The sequence below is a fragment of the Epinephelus lanceolatus genome, chromosome 15 (genome assembly GCF_041903045.1).
Source record: "Epinephelus lanceolatus isolate andai-2023 chromosome 15, ASM4190304v1, whole genome shotgun sequence".
In the NCBI taxonomy this organism is placed as follows: Eukaryota; Metazoa; Chordata; class Actinopteri; order Perciformes; family Serranidae; genus Epinephelus; species Epinephelus lanceolatus.
Window position 1 is genome coordinate 9,830,866 of NC_135748.1, and position 17,204 is coordinate 9,848,069.

At 39.8% G+C, this 17,204-nt stretch overlaps 1 protein-coding gene across 1 annotated transcript; it reads right to left on the minus strand.

The window, feature by feature from the left end:
- Positions 1-411: 411 nt before the first annotated feature.
- On the minus strand, positions 412-17,204 carry eif4eb (eukaryotic translation initiation factor 4eb). The gene is made up of 7 exons (XM_033642087.2): positions 17,096-17,204; positions 14,367-14,470; positions 10,285-10,380; positions 10,074-10,137; positions 6,541-6,654; positions 1,251-1,390; positions 412-1,160 (listed from the first exon to the last, which is right to left on the minus strand). The coding sequence occupies exons 1-7, from the start codon at positions 17,111-17,113 to the stop codon at positions 1,046-1,048; spliced, it is 651 nt and encodes a 216-aa protein (XP_033497978.1). The 5' UTR covers positions 17,114-17,204; the 3' UTR covers positions 412-1,045.

Here is a 17,204-nt window from a genome sequence, read left to right on the forward strand (position 1 = left end):
TGCTTCGCCTGCTGGCTTAAAGAATGCCCATCCTTGAGAACGTGATGACATTTGTCATGTTGAAGTGACATTTTTAAAGGTGGCGATGGGAAGAAGATGGGAAGCCATGTTGCCCAAAGTAACCTTTTCTTTCAAAGTTCCTTTTATACTGACATTTTAAGGGAACTTGAGATGATGGGGAGGAGGTGGGTAAGTTTGAATTAGGCACTTTGAATAAGGTGCATGGTGAATCCTATGCTATTTGGAAGCTGAGGAAAGGACTTTGTTGTTTTCCTGAGACAAAACATGTCTCTGTCGGTATTCTTGTTTCATACACTAGGAATGTAAACCAGTGGAAAACTATTGGATGGTCTACAGTAGACGTCCTCAGCAACTAAAGGTCAATATCCTCTAATACAGCACCACTGCAAGTCAAAAGGCAAATCTTTTATGACAGGGAATGTACCAATTACAGGTTGCAAAAAAGTATTACACAATTTAACAACTAATAATTGCAAAACCAATGTTTTAATTATATTAACACTCAAATGAATATGAGTCATGAAATACTTTTAAAAGGTTGATTACGTGCAACAGTTCAAGGCAAAAAAAAAGCATAAAACAGAGGCCTAACAATCTAATCATATGCAGGCAAATTAATAATAAATTAAAAGGGTTTAATGTCATTAAGGATTACAGCAACCCAACAATGCTGTAGTGACTGGGAGAGAAATATACATTTTTTTTGCATTTCAGGATTCCCTGACATTAAAGAAAAAAAATCAACACAAATTTCTTTAGTAGAGTATGCAGCACTCTAAATCTTATCCACTAATAATACCTCTCATTGTTAGTGTTTTGGAAGATTCATGTTCATCTGTTTTCTGTGTTTTTTTCCCTGTGGTTCAAGTCCTGGGCAGGTTATGGAAACACTTGGCATGTAGTCTTGGATCGTTTTTTTTTTTCTTCTTCCAGATTGCATTTCCGCAGAGTCTTTGCAGCAAAGTAAACATATGAACCAACAACAAATAAGACAAGAAAATGAAAGAGGCACATAGGGCATTTCTCAAACGACAAATTTGTTCTTGGTGGTTGAACCGCTTTTGGTAGCTGTGTCTGCGTGAGATTGGTAGCCGATAGTCATCTTCATGGGAAGCCCCAAGCGCTCCTTGTAAACTCTCCTGTTGACAGAAGAAAGACACCGTGAGAGGATGCAGGGAATCATTTGTATTTATGAATGGAAATGTTTTGATGCAGAAGACACGCCTCACCCTATGTGTGTTACGGCATCCCGGTTCTCATAGTCTGATGTCCAGACGGCTATTTTATCTCCTTTCGTGCGGATGTTGACCACAGCTCCACAGACGTCATCGCTGTAGTCGTCAAAGGCCTCTCCGACTAGGCACAGGAGCTGTTGAAGAGATGAAGTGGAACAAAAGCTATTGTCATAACCTGTTTATTCACATCTCCAACTTGATTAAGTAGAAATACTCCACATGGATCAGCAAGAAGTTTGAGATTTTTTCTCATAGCTGCACCAGTTTTACAAGAATGTTTTCAGGCTTTGTGGCAATAGAATGCTGCAGCAAGAGTCCCAAAGGCCAAGACAATGGCCAAAAGTTGCCCTTGAACACACCACAAAGACTACAGCTGACTAGCATGTATGTTCTGCGCCTGCGTGAGAAGAAATACCTCTATAACAGCATGTGGTGGTAGTCTGTATTCATCGTTCAACAAGGAAAACCAGAAGACTGAAAGGGCGGATTCAAGACATTAGCTAGCCGATGCCGAATTATCAAATGATATTTACCACAAGCTAGTGAAAAATACAACATGCTGATTCGTCTGAAAAACAGCCGACTGGTGACAATGGTGCGGGAACCGTTGGCTTGGTTTGTCAGAGCCCTAAAACCTGGAGGTAAGTTAGCATTTATGCACTTGTGGGTCCCTCTTGTTGAAGTCAGTGAGTTTTTTGGATGTGTTTTTGGTTAGACATGGATGATAAACAAGGTCTGCGGTTAACACAAGCTTAAGAGACTTTCACAGTTTGTTTTCTGACATATATCAGTTAATACCCCGTCCGAGAATGTGGAAGCTTTTACATGTCTTAAAAAACCTGGTTGCTACGTGGCTAAATGAGACTACAGAATGCCATCATGCCGAACATGGATTTACAGCCTCATTGTGGTGGTGACATTAAGGTCATTCGACTGTGGTGTAGTTTATTTATAGCCTAGCATTAGCTTTTTACTTCTGGTGATTGCATTTATACTTCAAAAATCATAAAAATGGTGTTCATTTGTGAAGATTATCTTGCTGAACAAAATGTGTAAGTATCATTAATGTTTGTTTGTCACAGAACTTATTTTCTGCAATAATCCAAAATCCAATGAAAAAATAGTAAATAATTTCTATTTCAGCAATCTTTACTATATAATGACGTAAACTCTGTCTGTGGGTGTGTCTGTTCCACGTTTTTCTCCTCACTGACTTGGTCAGTCCATGTAAAATTTGGCACAGTGGTAGAGGATCATGGGAGGATTCGAATGAAGCAATATTACACCAATTGGTCTAAGGGGGGGCGCTATAGCAACCGACTGAAATTGCAAACTTTGAATGGGCATATCTCATGCCCCGTATGTCGTAAAGACATGAAACTGTGCACAGAGATGCCTCTCCTCATGAGGAACAAATTTACCTCAAGAACCCATAACTTCCGGTTATATAGATTTTCCACCATTTTGAATTTTTTGAAAAACACTTCGATCTCTTCCTAGGAAGTTTGACCGATCTGCATGAAACTCTGTGAACATAATCTAGGGACCAATATCTAAAGTTCCCTCTTGGCAAAAGTTGGAAAACTTACTAAAACTGAGCTTCTATAAGGCAATGAATATTGCGGAGGGCGTGGCTCATCACATAAAGGTGTATAACATCTCAAGGGTTTCACCGATCACCACGTAACTTTGTAGGCATATGACCACACATAATCTGAGGGGACCCCTCCATTATTGACCCCATCAAACAAAATGGGGGCGCTAGAGAGCTAATTTCTTATCTAGGCCTAACCGCCATATCGATTTTTACTAAACTTGGTAGATATGTAGAACAGGACGCCTCAAGGTGACTGGAGAAATTTAACTCTAATTGGCAACTGGGTGGCACTATAACAACAGAAAAATGCTTAAAAATGGCTAAACTGCGACTGATCGCTGTGGCTCCCCCTGTGGCCCAATGTTTGTTTTTGTTTTTTTTTCTAATTTTTGGTGTGACTAAGTCATGGTATGGTATGCTGTACATAATCACGGAAACTGTCAGTGTGTCACTCTGTCAGTCAGTCATTCTGTCTGTCCCACGTTTTTCTGCTCACTGACGTGGTCAGTCTATGTGAAACTGCACATAGGCATTGAGGATTGGCATAGGTAGAAGGTGACAAAGCTACCAATGGGTATGTACTAGTAATACTTAAATTGGATTAGAAAATCTTAAATTTTGTCCTTGCACATTCCAATATAAACATAGTAAGGACCAATTATCTAAACTCATGTCTTCCCCATGGCATGTTGGCATTTCCAGAACTTTTCATCATTCTAGTGTTGACCAAATCTTCACGTCAACACACAATAGATAATATTAACATAAACTAATCAGCACGACTGACCAGACGAAACTAGACTAGACAAACAAGGCAGGGTTTTAGATGATCAGCATCACCAGCCCAAACCCAGGACTGTGTGCATGGATATACAGTACAGGCCAAAAGTTTGGACACACCTTCTCATTCAATGCGTTTTCTTTATTTTCATGACTATTTACATTGTAGATTCTCACTGAAGGCATCAAAACTATGAATGAACACATGTGGAGTTATGTACTTAACAAAAAAAGGTGAAATAACTGAAAACATGTTTTATATTCTAGTTTCTTCAAAATAGCCACCCTTTGCTCTGATTACTGCTTTGCACACTCTTGGCATTCTCTCCATGAGCTTCAAGAGGTAGTCACCTGAAATGGTTTTCCAACAGTCTTGAAGGAGTTCCCAGAGGTGTTTAGCACTTGTTGGCCCCTTTGCCTTCACTCTGCGGTCCAGCTCACCCCAAACCATCTCAATTGGGTTCAGGTCCGGTGACTGTGGAGGCCAGGTCATCTGCCGCAGCACTCCATCACTCTCCTTCTTGGTCAAATAGCCCTTACACAGCCTGGAGGTGTGTTTGGGGTCATTGTCCTGTTGAAAAATAAATGATCGTCCAACTAAACACAAACCAGATGGGATGGCATGTAGCTGCAGGATGCTGTGGTAGCCATGCTGGTTCAGTGTGCCTTCAATTTTGAATAAATCCCCAACAGTGTCACCAGCAAAACACCCCCACACCATCACACCTCCTCCTCCATGCTTCACAGTGGGAACCAGGCATGTGGAATCCTTCCGGTCACCTTTTCTGCGTCTCACAAAGACACGGCGGTTGGAACCAAAGATCTCAATTTTGGACTCATCAGACCAAAGCACAGATTTCCACTGGTTTAATGTCCATTCCTTGTGTTTCTTGGCCCAAACAAATCTCTTCTGCTTGTTGCCTCTCCTTAGCAGTGGTTTCCTAGCAGCTATTTGACCATGAAGGCCTGATTCGCGCAGTCTCCTCTTAACAGTTGTTCTAGAGATGGGTCTGCTGCTAGAACTCTGTGTGGCATTCATCTGGTCTCTGATCTGAGCTGCTGTTAACTTGCGATTTCTGAGGCTGGTGACTCGGATGAACTTATCCTCAGAAGCAGAGGTGACTCTTGGTCTTCTTTTCCTGGGTCGGTCCTCATGTGTGCCAGTTTCGTTGTAGCGCTTGATGGTTTTTGCGACTCCACTTGGGGACACATTTAAAGTTTTTGCAATTTTCTGGACTGACTGACCTTCATTTCTTAAAGTAATGATGGCCACTGGTTTTTCTTTAGTTAGCTGATTGGTTCTTGCCATAATATGAATTTTTACAGTTGTCCAATAGGGCTGTCGGCTGTGTATTAACCCGACTTCTGCACAACACAACTGATGGTCCCAACCCCACTGATAAAGCAAGAAATTCCACTAATTAACCCTGATAAGGCACACCTGTGAAGTGGAAACCATTTCAGGTGACTACCTCTTGAAACTCATGGAGAGAATGCCAAGAGTGTGCAAAGCAGTAATCAGAGCAAAGGGTGGCTATTTTGAAGAAACTAGAATATAAAACATGTTTTCAGTTATTTCACCTTTTTTTGTTAAGTACATAACTCCACATGTGTTCATTCATAGTTTTGATGCCTTCAGTGAGAATCTACAATGTAAATAGTCATGAAAATAAAGAAAACGCATTGAATGAGAAGGTGTGTCCAAACTTTTGGCCTGTACTGTATGCCAGCACCTGATCACAGATCTGCTCATAAAATTTATTACGTTAAGAATGTTGGCAAAACAAACTCATTGGACAGCAGAAAAAAGTCTTAGCAAACTGTAAGCTGGGCAAAAACAACATCAATGGGTAGTAAAGTAACAACAACATAACTATTCTAAAAGAAATGGTGTTTTCCAACGATTATTACAAATCATTGAAGTTGAAAGACGGTGCAGGGCTCCTCACTTGCTCACAGGCTGGAGTGCTGCTTATCAGTGGAGAGCTCAGTGCTGCCACTGGTGGCCAGATGAAGAATAAAAGAGATTACTACAAAACATCTTTTAGTGGCAGCTATGAGTGTTACACTGCATAGCAGCACTCCATCCTTCTTATGTTTTTTTTCCGTTTTGTATTGGGTGTCTGAGGTGACTTTCCCATGCTGGCGCAACATGCGATGCATTTTATTTCAACTGCAGAGACTATAGCACCGTAAACTGCTGTATACAGAAAATCTAAGCGTTCACTCAAAGTATGTGCAGTGGATGCTCCAAATAAAAAACAAACACACACACAGCATTCAGAGGCAGGATTAAAGTCAAAATAAGACTTGAAGAGAATGCTCATGGTGACGGGGGAGATGTGGCGAGCTCACCTGCAGGCATACGTCATAAACGCTTGTCTACAGTGTTTGTGGTAGTTACTCTCACTGCCAGAGGGCGGAGACAAAAGTACCACAGTCCAGCTTTAACATATGGTAAACAATAAACCCAGAAAGACCAGTGGTTACAGTATTAACAGTAAAGTAAGTGCTCTGCGCTTACTGGAAAGGCACAGCCTGCTGGATGTCTGTATCACTGTCAGTGACCTTTAAGAGCCCGTCACAACACTGTGAGGACTGCACACTTAGCAGAAAGCAAGCCAATTTTCAGTTGCTCTCATTTGACTGTGTTGTGACTCCTTATCATCGGTTCAGCATGCAGTCAAGGCAATATCATACATATGTTTTGGGTATTATAGAAGACAAGGATGACAACACTGAAACAATCTGATCTGTGGCTCACTGCAGGTATGCTCTCCGCAGTGTAACAAGAGTGTTACGTGGGTAATTAGTGCACAAGGGGCACAAGACAAGAGAAACAGCATCACTCATTTGAGTAACACCACTGAACAAGATACAAAGGACAGTGGCTAGAGCCAAACCTACAGTTTCCAGCCAGAAGCGGTCCAGGTCTAATCTCCTCTGCTGCTTGTTGAGTGTGATCAGCCAGCGCCCGCCACGCTTGTTCCTCTCGTCCTCCCACATGGGTTCAATGCCATCCTGCAGCAACGGTTCAAATTGTCAATACACATTTTAAACCACTAAAAGTTCAAAACAGACTTTAATAGTGAGGCTGAACTTGATTTCCACACTGCCTGCAGGAAATATATCTTTTTCAACTCTTCAACAATCGCTGCATAAATTCTTTCAATCTGATTTAAAGTTTGCAGCGGGTACTAAAAGTTTGGCAAGATCTCAACACAAGTCCAGTGGTTGTTAAATAGTGAGTTAGCATGTCTTTCTCAAGTTGCATTTATGCCCTCCAACACAAGCTCTGCCTCAACATTCTGGCACACATTTTCTAAGATTTCAGGTGTAAAACTTAAACTGCACAGGTGCTGATAAACTAACTCCCCTGCTGTGGATACAAGTTCACTGGTTAGTCTTTGCCACAGGTGATCCTGCTTATTACTTTAATAAAGGCACACTTAATTATACACTGCAGTCATACTTGATTACTGCTTTTCCATTCATTATCATCACCTATCCATCTCACACAGTATAATTAGTGGCTGCTAGCCACCTCCTGCCATTTACCTTACTGAACTTCCACAAACACTTCTTATTTTCACATCATGTTAAATGAGGTCTTTTGCAGATTAGCTGAGTTGGTACAGACACAGTTAGTCAGAGAAACTCCTGCAGTATTGTTGTTGTTTTGAGTGAAACTCTGTGATGACAACTCAACAAGGTATTCATCTGTTTGCAGGAGCTTTATTTGAGTCTGTTGTCATTAAAATTTGTCTTAATTAGTGAGCTTGTGTTAAAAACATTTTTATTACATTTTTAAACTGGGACCCTACCTGGACCCTTTTTCCCCATGTTTTTGTGTCTGAGTGACTAGTGGAGACAACAGCTGTAGTAATTGTTCAGAACTGAGAGAGACTGCTGCAGCCACAGCAGCTAAACAGGCTGCAATGTAATCCCTTCGGGCAATTGTGCAGGGTCAGTTTGCTTCCATTAAATGTGCATTTTTTTGCCACTGACAGGCTCAGATTGTTATTAGAAGTAGCCCCTTTTACACTGCCTCTTCAAGGCGGGAATTTAACAATAGCCCCTTTTACACTGCCAGATTTTCGGCGAATGTTGGGCCATTTTGCCAGCAAGCTGCAAGCGTTTATACACACAGAGCTGGATTGGAGAGTTGATCCGAGGTGCCCAATTTTCCGCCTCGTAGGGTAGTCATATTGGCGGAACCTTTTTGGTTTAAACAGAACGAGGTGCCCTTCTGCAACAGGAGGGGCTATTGAAGACTTGTGGGAGGAGCTGTCGATGACGCCGCACGTGCGAGCCACTGGCGATGGATAAACAGGAAACAGCTGATAGCAGGAATTAGCGAGCAGCTAGTAGCAAGAGGGACACGCAAACCGGACAGACACTGTAAAGATGAGCAACTGGGGAGACAAGGAATTGCGCACCCTCCTTGGCCTCGCAAACGAAGAGGCCATTTACGTCAGATGACGGGGACGGTGAAGGACGGGCCGACTTACGAGAGAATAGTCCAAAGGACTGACTAGCCGCGGCTCCCTCTCATGTCACTGTTTAAGTCACAGGTTGAGCTACACGTTTTGTTACTTGCTCATGCCCCCCATGGCCCCGAAAAAGGCGCATTCTGTATAACCAAAAGTAGGTAGGTGGCATTTTTGCTGCACTCCCAGATTTTGCTTTTATACTGCCAATGCTGAAAAAAGACTGATTGGGCTTTCCTGAAAATTTGCACAATTCTTGTTTAAAAAGGGCTTATGTTATTCCAGACTGCTGTTCTGTATAAAAAGTGCAAATGCACATGGGGGGGGGAAACAGTCGTCCCACCACTAAGTCGGCATCAGAGGCAATGTATGAAACAGCACAGCACTTTCATACAGACATAACAGTGTCTGTATGAAAGGGACAGCTGGTAGGACAGGCTCATGGGCAGCACGGGTGTGAGGTTTTGATGATGCGTTATGTGTGTGACCCACTGCAGGAGATTTAAGGAGTAGCTGTAGCAGTTAGCAGCTAAAGCTAAAGAAGAAGAGCAGTGGCTGAGAATGTCCGCAATTTAGGAGCCATATAACAGGGTGGTAAATGATTGTTATTATCAAGTTAATTCCATTTTTATTATTTATAAAGCGCTGCTGTATGTTGTATGTCACACTGGAAACTGACGCTGTCGTATTACATGTCACACCCATCATGCCTGTTTTGCTTCCCCATGCTGTCTGAAGTCACCCACTGGAGTGAAATGTTTCCGCCGTTGTTTGGTTCTCTGTAAAAATGCAAAGGCTGCATAAAGACAGGACTTTGTAGTGGCCCTGTAGCGGGATATCTGTGTAAAAAGGTCTAGTGTCTGAGAACATGATGGAAAAGACCTTACAGATATATTAAATGCATTTTTTACTTTTGCTTATCTGGTTGGCGTGTCAGTGTGTAACCCAGGCTGTGTTCAAAATCAATCACTATATAGTGAGTGGGAAGTAGTGAATGAGTGAACGATATTTAACACATCTCAAGTCTCACTCAAGGAGAAGTCTCATTCTGAAATCTTGAGTATTTTTCCACATTGTTGAAATCAGCTACATCTTTAATATAACACTAAGCTATGCTCAACAACCTCTTCGTGGCACTCCTCTCTCCATCTCTCACTAACATTTCCAACTCTCACAAGATCTCAGAACGAGACCTCTCCTTGAGGGAAACACAATAACAAACAGAACAGCGAAAGGTAAAGAAAAATGTTTGATTTCTCTTTAGGGTGCTTCCCATAATGTTGTCAGACACTTTTAATAACCATTGGAGCATGTTAGTGCTAAACACAAGCACTTTTACTGGACATGCATTGATGGTGCAAAACTGCTCGTGGAGATAACACTGCAGCCTGTTTCACTGCTATGGCTCCACAGTGATCTCTCTCAATACTGGACCAATATGAAAAATGTTTGTTTCCATCAGTCACTTAAGACACAGAAATACAGGAAAATAGGCTGCAGGTTCAAAAATAGAGAACTTTCCCTTTCATCTTAAATATTCTCACAAAGAAATCAGTTTTAAACTAAATGTTTTTTGAAATAACTGTCAAAAGATGACTTCTTCTCCTTGTACTGCAAGTGTGAATGATACCAGCTAACATATGTGAGGGCTTAGGCCTTTGCTTAGTTTGAAAAAATCATGTTCCCTGATGTAAATGTCATCTTCCACTTTGAAAGGAAGGCGTTTGTAGCCTTTTACATGGTAATTTTGTTTCACTGAGGTGGAAAACAACACTATTGTCCCTGTACATACTGTCGAACACACAATACAGTACTTCTGGACTCTGGTTGTAAAATATAAAATACTTCTCTCAGCCACCACAGAGGATAATGGTATGCAAAAATATTTAAAAAAAACTGGTTCTCACTCACTCATCACATTTACATAAATGCTAAATAAATCTTACGTACCTTAAAAAGAGAGTAATCGCAGCCTGACATGAGGTTGCTTGACAACTGGATGTGGTTGTAGAGACTGAAATAAAGAGACCACAGCATTAACAAAACATGCTGATCTGACAGTATTTCAAAACACATATAAAGTCATGACAGTTTACTGCTGCAGTCGCTCCATGGAAGTACAGGAAAGGTAAAAGACTTGGAGAGATTTATTGCTCCTTACGCCCAGAAATCTTCAACTGTGTCAAATGTAGAGATGAGTCGCAGGTTGGCCTGCCATGTTTTGCTCTTGTCATTCTTGAAGAACCACAGGGACCATCTGTTGGACGAAAACAAGAAAAAAAATTTGCATAAATGTAACAAGCCTCTAATTAAACACGAGGTAAACAAAAGTAACCAAAAGCCACTGAGCTTTGGAGCAAATGAGTGACGTATGGATGCACCTGGATGCTGCAAACTGTTCCGTAAATCATGTCATCACTGTCTCTGTACAATTAATTGTGACACTGTGCCATACTTATTTCACGCTAAATCCTCTCATGGCTCAGCAACTGCCTAAAGCTCTTCAGGTTGAGAAATATTAAAAAAAACTGACTGTTGACGCTATTATAAAGCCATTATAGCAGCCAGTCTATCAGCAGGGGTTTAAATGAGAGCACAGTCCAAATAAATGCCACAAATTGAATTGAATAAGCCAACTGATACAAATCCAATTCCCTTGACTGGCACAATATTTGCATAACAGAGCGTCTGATGAGCAAATACAACAATCCGACACGTTCGTTTCAGTTTATGCCACAATATGGTGATACTGTCGGTGGGCATAGTTCATTAGAAAGAAAATAGTTCCTACATGAAACTGCTCACAACAAGGCCTGTGGATCATTGTGTAACCTGGTCTTAACTCCTGGAAAGAGACATTGCTGTTGAGTTTTTCAAATGTATTTTTTGAGCACCACGAGCTGAGTGCCATCTAGTTCCAATATATTGGAGAGAAGGCAGACATCTCTATGGCCGATATCTCCAACACTTGGTAACTCACACCAAAACAATCTAGACTGATAAATAGCACTACAGGTAAGGGGAAAAATATGTAATTTTGATTTTGCGGTGACCTGTCCCTTTAACTATAGACCATAGTCTGTGGCAGCATATTGTATAGTCCTTCAGATGGACCTTCATGGGGTGTTTCTTTGTCTTCTAGTGCAAACTGTGATAGCCTCATGCACCCCATGACACTATAAAGAAATAAGCAGGTCAAGAAAATCAAAGAATGCTAAAAGGCAGAAGTTGTTTGACCTTTTACTAACATAACTTAGCTGTATGGAAAATCATGTTGGATATACTGCACCAATTTAGCCAAACAAATTTTGGTTATTGGTCAATATGGGGAAATATTTTTCTGTTAGACTTCAGCCAATGTGTTTCAAACCTCACGGCTTAGATGTGAAACCCCAGACAAGTGTTTGTGCATACATTTTCCTCAAGGTGACTGGCTTTAAGTTAAGTAGAGTTTTCTATTTGACACTTGTAGACATAAATATCCTGGTGGAATTTAAACATATATAAAATATGCAATCATTGCTTCTTTGTATTTTGAAGGGAGTTAAAAACTATCTGAGTACGGATTAAGAGGAAAGCACTGAAACACCCGAGAAAGGTCATCAGACCATCAGAGTCTTACGGTGGGGAAATAAAATTTCCAATCTAACATTTATTTGGAGAGAATCCACTTTAACAAATAAATATGTTTTGCTGCTGACCCATCCATAGCAGTGCATTGCTTAGCTTTTGTGGCGGTACTCTTGTCTGCTTCTCCAAACTGGGGACATGCCAACCATCATCTACTGTATGTTATACACCGACTATGGATAAGTGACTCATACAAGCCCACTTCAAAATGATCCAAACCATCCCTTTAACTCATGAAGAGCATGAATACACACAGACAGGACTGAAGCCATTAAGTCACACTGCTAACTACTGAGTCACTAACTACAGGCACAATATTATAAATCATTAAATTATATATAACATTCTCAAATATAATTAAATTGGTTGTTAGAACAAGCCCAGAATTAAAGAAATTATCAAAATGTAATCCCATTTATTTTCACATAATTGTACTTTTTTTTTAAATCCAAGTTGAAAATGGATTTTTGTTAATTTAACTGCTCAATCTATCTGAAAAGCGAACATGTTGAAATTTGAATTGATACATTTTTTAACATGCTCAGCTTCTTCATGGTGAACACAGTGTCCATTGCCTCCGGTGAATGGTCGATTCATGTCTTGCTTTCACTTCAGTATGAGCAATCACCCATTCAGCTTTGTGAAAGAAGGGTCATTCAGTTCTTGAACTCTGCTTAGCCATCAAAGAATTGTATCACACGAGTCACCAATCTTTTCTTTAAAGCTGATGATGCATACATTTTCCCAGCTTTGCGTTCATACAGTTTCACACTCTCACATCTGGGAGTAGCCCATTATGATAACTGGGTAATCAGATAATGGTGTATCTTAACAGGGGCCAATAGATAGGATTTTTCGGTTTTGCCTCTCCAGTGGAAGTCTAAGCAAATAGCAAAATTAGCAATTTAATACATTCTGTTCCACCTTGTTTCAGTTGAAACCCTTCAATTCAACAAAGCAGTTATTACAGCATTACTACAGCCAAGTGCATAGGTTTTGTTTCAACATTGGTGGTGATGCACTTTCAGCTGAGGGTGTGGGGGTCCTCCCCCAAGAAATTCTGAGCATTAAACACATAATTTCCTGAATTCTGGTGAATTTTTATGCAACAATTTAAGGTGGAAATGTCTTTATTCATTAAGGGTGGAGAAAAAAAATTGATATAGCATAGTATCGCAATATTTTTATGTGACAATATTGTGTCATCACAGAGTGCCAAGTATCAAATTTTTTATTATTCAAATTATCAATATTACAAATACAAATTGACCTTTAGGTAGCATACTAGAAAAATGTAATCAAATGCTTTTCTTGTCCACTAGATACATTTTGCTGCTGCGAAACAATGGCTGAGGTGAGATGAAAAGACTTGAAACTTTACCTTATTAGATTAAAAAATGTTGACAAAGTTTTCCTTAAGGGACATAATTAACAGTTGTAAAAAGGTAATAAATTGCAATATATTTTATCCCAATACTCAGCATATCACAACACAATAATATAGTATCATGAGTTAAGTATTATGATAACATCATATCGTGATTCTCACCTCTATTATTTATGTAAAGAAAAACACAAAATTCAGGCCCATAAATTAATAGTTCATGTGTTTCAGCAACGTCTCTGCTCATGTTCAAAACTGATCCCACATATCTTTGTTTACTGAGAAGTTGAGAATAAAGTTATATTATGAGAAACGCTGAAATTTGATGAATAGAAGTAATAATTCAAAATATTTCAAGAAATAAAATCTACCCCTTCAGACCATCTGACAAACAGAACTCCGTTTGCGACTCAATCTGGAGGAAACTGAAACGAACTGAAAACACCTCTGATGAGGAAAATCTCACCATTGTGTACCTTATTATCCTCACAAATACGATTTTCACCACCCCTGATAAACTGCTTGTCACAGCTGCCTCCTGAATGTTTACAGTGGGAACCAGAGGAAAGACGCCACACTGTAGTCCAAACTTGTTACAAGTAAAAATGACTGGAGGCTACAGTAGCCTATGGAGTGTCAGAAAATGTTAAAACACGATGCACATATGACTTGAAGCAACCTATTCTATAATGACTTTATTCTGGAAATATCACGCCTTTTTTCTTGTAATGTAATGACTTAAATCTTGAAATCTCTCTTCTAACAGTGGCTCCGTCGTAGTTTGACAGACTAGGATTCTGTCAAACTTTTGTTTATTATATTCTCTCGCTAATTTGCAGCTGAATCAAAGCAGTGTCTGCAGTGTTTACTCCAGTCCACCCTCAGGACTCCTGCAGCAGCAGCAGCCAGCTCTCCCTGCACAATCTGTCGAAGCAAAGCCTCAACATTGCTTCTTCTCCCTTAACCTTTTATGGCAGATTGCAATCATTGCTCCTGGGGTTGCATACTGCCACCCAAATTACCAGAGACATAGTTGCATCTATGAGAGGTGTTCTAGTATAGTGGTTCCTCTAAATAAAAGCCCTCTGTCTGCTACTTTTATGGTTTTTGTAAACCATAAAATTTGTAAAAAAACAAAAACAACAACAACAACAACAACAACAAAAAAAGCTCAGCTTCCATGGTGATATCTTTAAGCATCAACAGTACAAGTCAGTACAGCCTCTAACCTGTTCTGGAGGGGGTGTTTGATGTAGGCCTCTGGGTTCACAATCTCTTGTCCAGTCTCCTCAGCTCCATCTTCATCAGGCTGGGATGGGCTTGGGTTGGTTTCCTAAAAAGCAGTTTGGTAGAGGTGAGACACGTAAAAGGGGAGTAGGCAGTGGGCGTCCTTTGCCCAGTGCAAATAACCATACTATGTATGGCAGCATGGTGCATAATTTCTCAAGTTAGAAACTTTCCAGTTGTTGATTAGTTATTTATGAGTGAACCCTTCAGCCAGGGCAACCAGATGTTGGTACACATAACCTCCTGTGACCCTGCGTCCTCATATGAGGACATTATATTTTGTGTTTGCTGCACCTTATACTTCATTCTGCTTCACTTAAACCTGTTGTCCTCATTCGTGGACACTTTTAGCAAAAGCACAATACACTAATCTATCTAAAAACAAGATGGCAGCCATCTCTGCCAAGTCAGTCTACAGCCAATCTTGACACAAAAGTGGACAAGGTACAAGCCCTGATAAATATTATGGTTGAAACTTATTTTTTTAAGCTTAACAAAGTTTATAGTTTGATATTGTACATAAATGAGACCAATTTTTGCAATAGCAACCAACCAGATGCTGTTAATTAGGAAGTACTCATTTGAAGACACTGGGACTTTTATTATTTTATTATTGCATTATCACAGCATTGAGGAAATTCCTTGACTGGAGTATGGAGTGAGAGAAAAATCATAGAGTTACAAAAAAGGCTTTTAGATATGTTGGATTATTTGCAATTTGGTCTTTATACGGCCATGCTCAGACATTGAAATGAACAGTTTTGAACAGTTTAAGACTTGAACATTGACCTCTAATCTATAGAGTAACAAAACATTGAACAAATGTTGCATTGTTTGTAATTTTCTTTTTGCACAACAATGTTCAGGCACTGAAATAGTTTTATACTTTATTACACACTTGTGGAAATTAAAAATAAACCCAATGTCCCCATATGATGACATAATTTTTTTTTCAAAGACAATGCCTAGTTTTTTTTATATACTTATCATCAGGTCCTACTAATCCCAAATAGCTAAAAGAAATTAAAATGTACACTGAACAAAAGTTCAGATCACAGAAGGTTAAGCAGAAGTCAAAATTTAAAAAGCACCCATCAGACAAAAGAGTAGTAACATTAGTAGTGGTAGTCATGGTATTTCTATTCTCAAATAAGATTAGTAATTTCCTAAATAAAGTTGAATAAATACAAAAAAGTGAAAACCAATATAAACATCTGTATACTTCACCAGTATGTGGCTAATTAACTCTGCAGCTAATTACTGTGTAATTCCCATTTATAACTATCAGCCTGTTAAAAAATGAATGCTAAATTACTTTCTTTATGTTAGAATGACATAACCTTCCATCAAGTAAGAATTTGGTCCAAATCTTGAATTTGGCACATATTTGGCACTCCTTAGCAAAGGAGGGCGATGGCTCAGATGTGCCTTTGTTTGTTTGTTTTTTTGCCTTGACCATTACTGAAACCTCACATATTTTTTCTTGAGCATCCTTATTGACACTCTCTTCACCTCAAATAACCATGACGGGCAAACATGACGGGAATAAAAAAAAAGAAGTACACAACAGTGGCAATGTCAGTAACTTGGCACGGCGGACATCATTAGATTTTCCAAACTAAGCCTTTGATGTCTGAAAGTTAAAAGCTGAAAATGAAATTCTGCTTTGTTTTTCTTTTTTTCCTTTTCTTTTCCTTTTTTTTTTAAAAAAAAAATTAAAATTATTTCATTTTACTGGATCTGGTTAGTGCAAAGATGAAAGCCTCCATGGCATGTGATATGTTCAAGGACTGTCAATTTGAAAATCTGAAAACAATTTCTGTTTTCAGGTTACTGGCTGTGTTATAAATGGTTTAGTTTTGGTGGTTCCTGGTTAAACGTGGCTTTTAAACTCGCCAGCAGGAACTGGCGTTTAGAGGATATTTTAAGTAAATACAAAATACGACCATTTTAAGTTGTATGTCCCTCCCCTTGGCCCAAATTAAAAAACACAACTCCCTCCCCCCTGCTTAAAAAAAATAACAACCCCCTCCAAAATTAACGAACAGTCCCTAAATAGTGTTTATAGGGGGTTGAAAAAAACTTTTAAACTGACACTGGAGCTGTTTTACCATCATCTAGCGTTAGTTAAGTTAACGTTACCTCAGCCACTAAAGTTGCTAACTTTGCATCGTAGAGGTCACCGGGGAGCAATGACAACCACTTTTGACAGCTGAAATTTAAGCTACAAAAACAAACTACTACTTGTATTTGTTGCATTATTTTACGTGCCGAATTAACTGGTAGTTCATAATTATCATGACTGTCTTTAACATTTGTTACCCATGTATGTATTTTTGCGGTTAACCTGAGCAATGGCAAACTGACTAAACTTGTAATGGAACTTGGTGTGGTTCTCTTCGCAAAGGTGAACGGCACGTCGGTTAGCTATAACGTCAGCATTAAAGTTGGGAGATCTCACACACAGGCATTCCTCTTTTACGCTTGGGTCGTGGCACACAAGACAAACTTAAAACTAGTCAAAACACCACGTGTGATTGTAACAACTGTCCATTTCCACTTGAAGACTAATGTTTGAAGTTATACATAAACTTTAAACGTAAACTTGCCCCGTAATTAAAGCAAGAAGCCCCCCAAACGTTTTGATATGTTCTTAAGAGAAAGAGCTCACCGGTTCGGCGGTCGCCATCTTACAAATCTCTGTTGGGAAAGTTTCTGTTGATTGGACCGAGCTGTACAACGTGACGGCCCCGCTGCGGACATGCGCTGTGTGCCGCCGC

What these genes read in the sequence shown, in the direction of transcription:
- eif4eb (XM_033642087.2), bottom strand. An exon ending in AAACACCCCCTCCAGAACAG is followed by an intron (nt 10,381 to 14,366) that starts GTTAGAGGCTGT and finishes TTCGTCCAACAG; the next exon opens with ATGGTCCCTGTGGTTCTTCA. An exon ending in ACAGTTGAAGATTTCTGGGC is followed by an intron (nt 10,138 to 10,284) that starts GTAAGGAGCAAT and finishes TCTTTATTTCAG; the next exon opens with TCTCTACAACCACATCCAGT.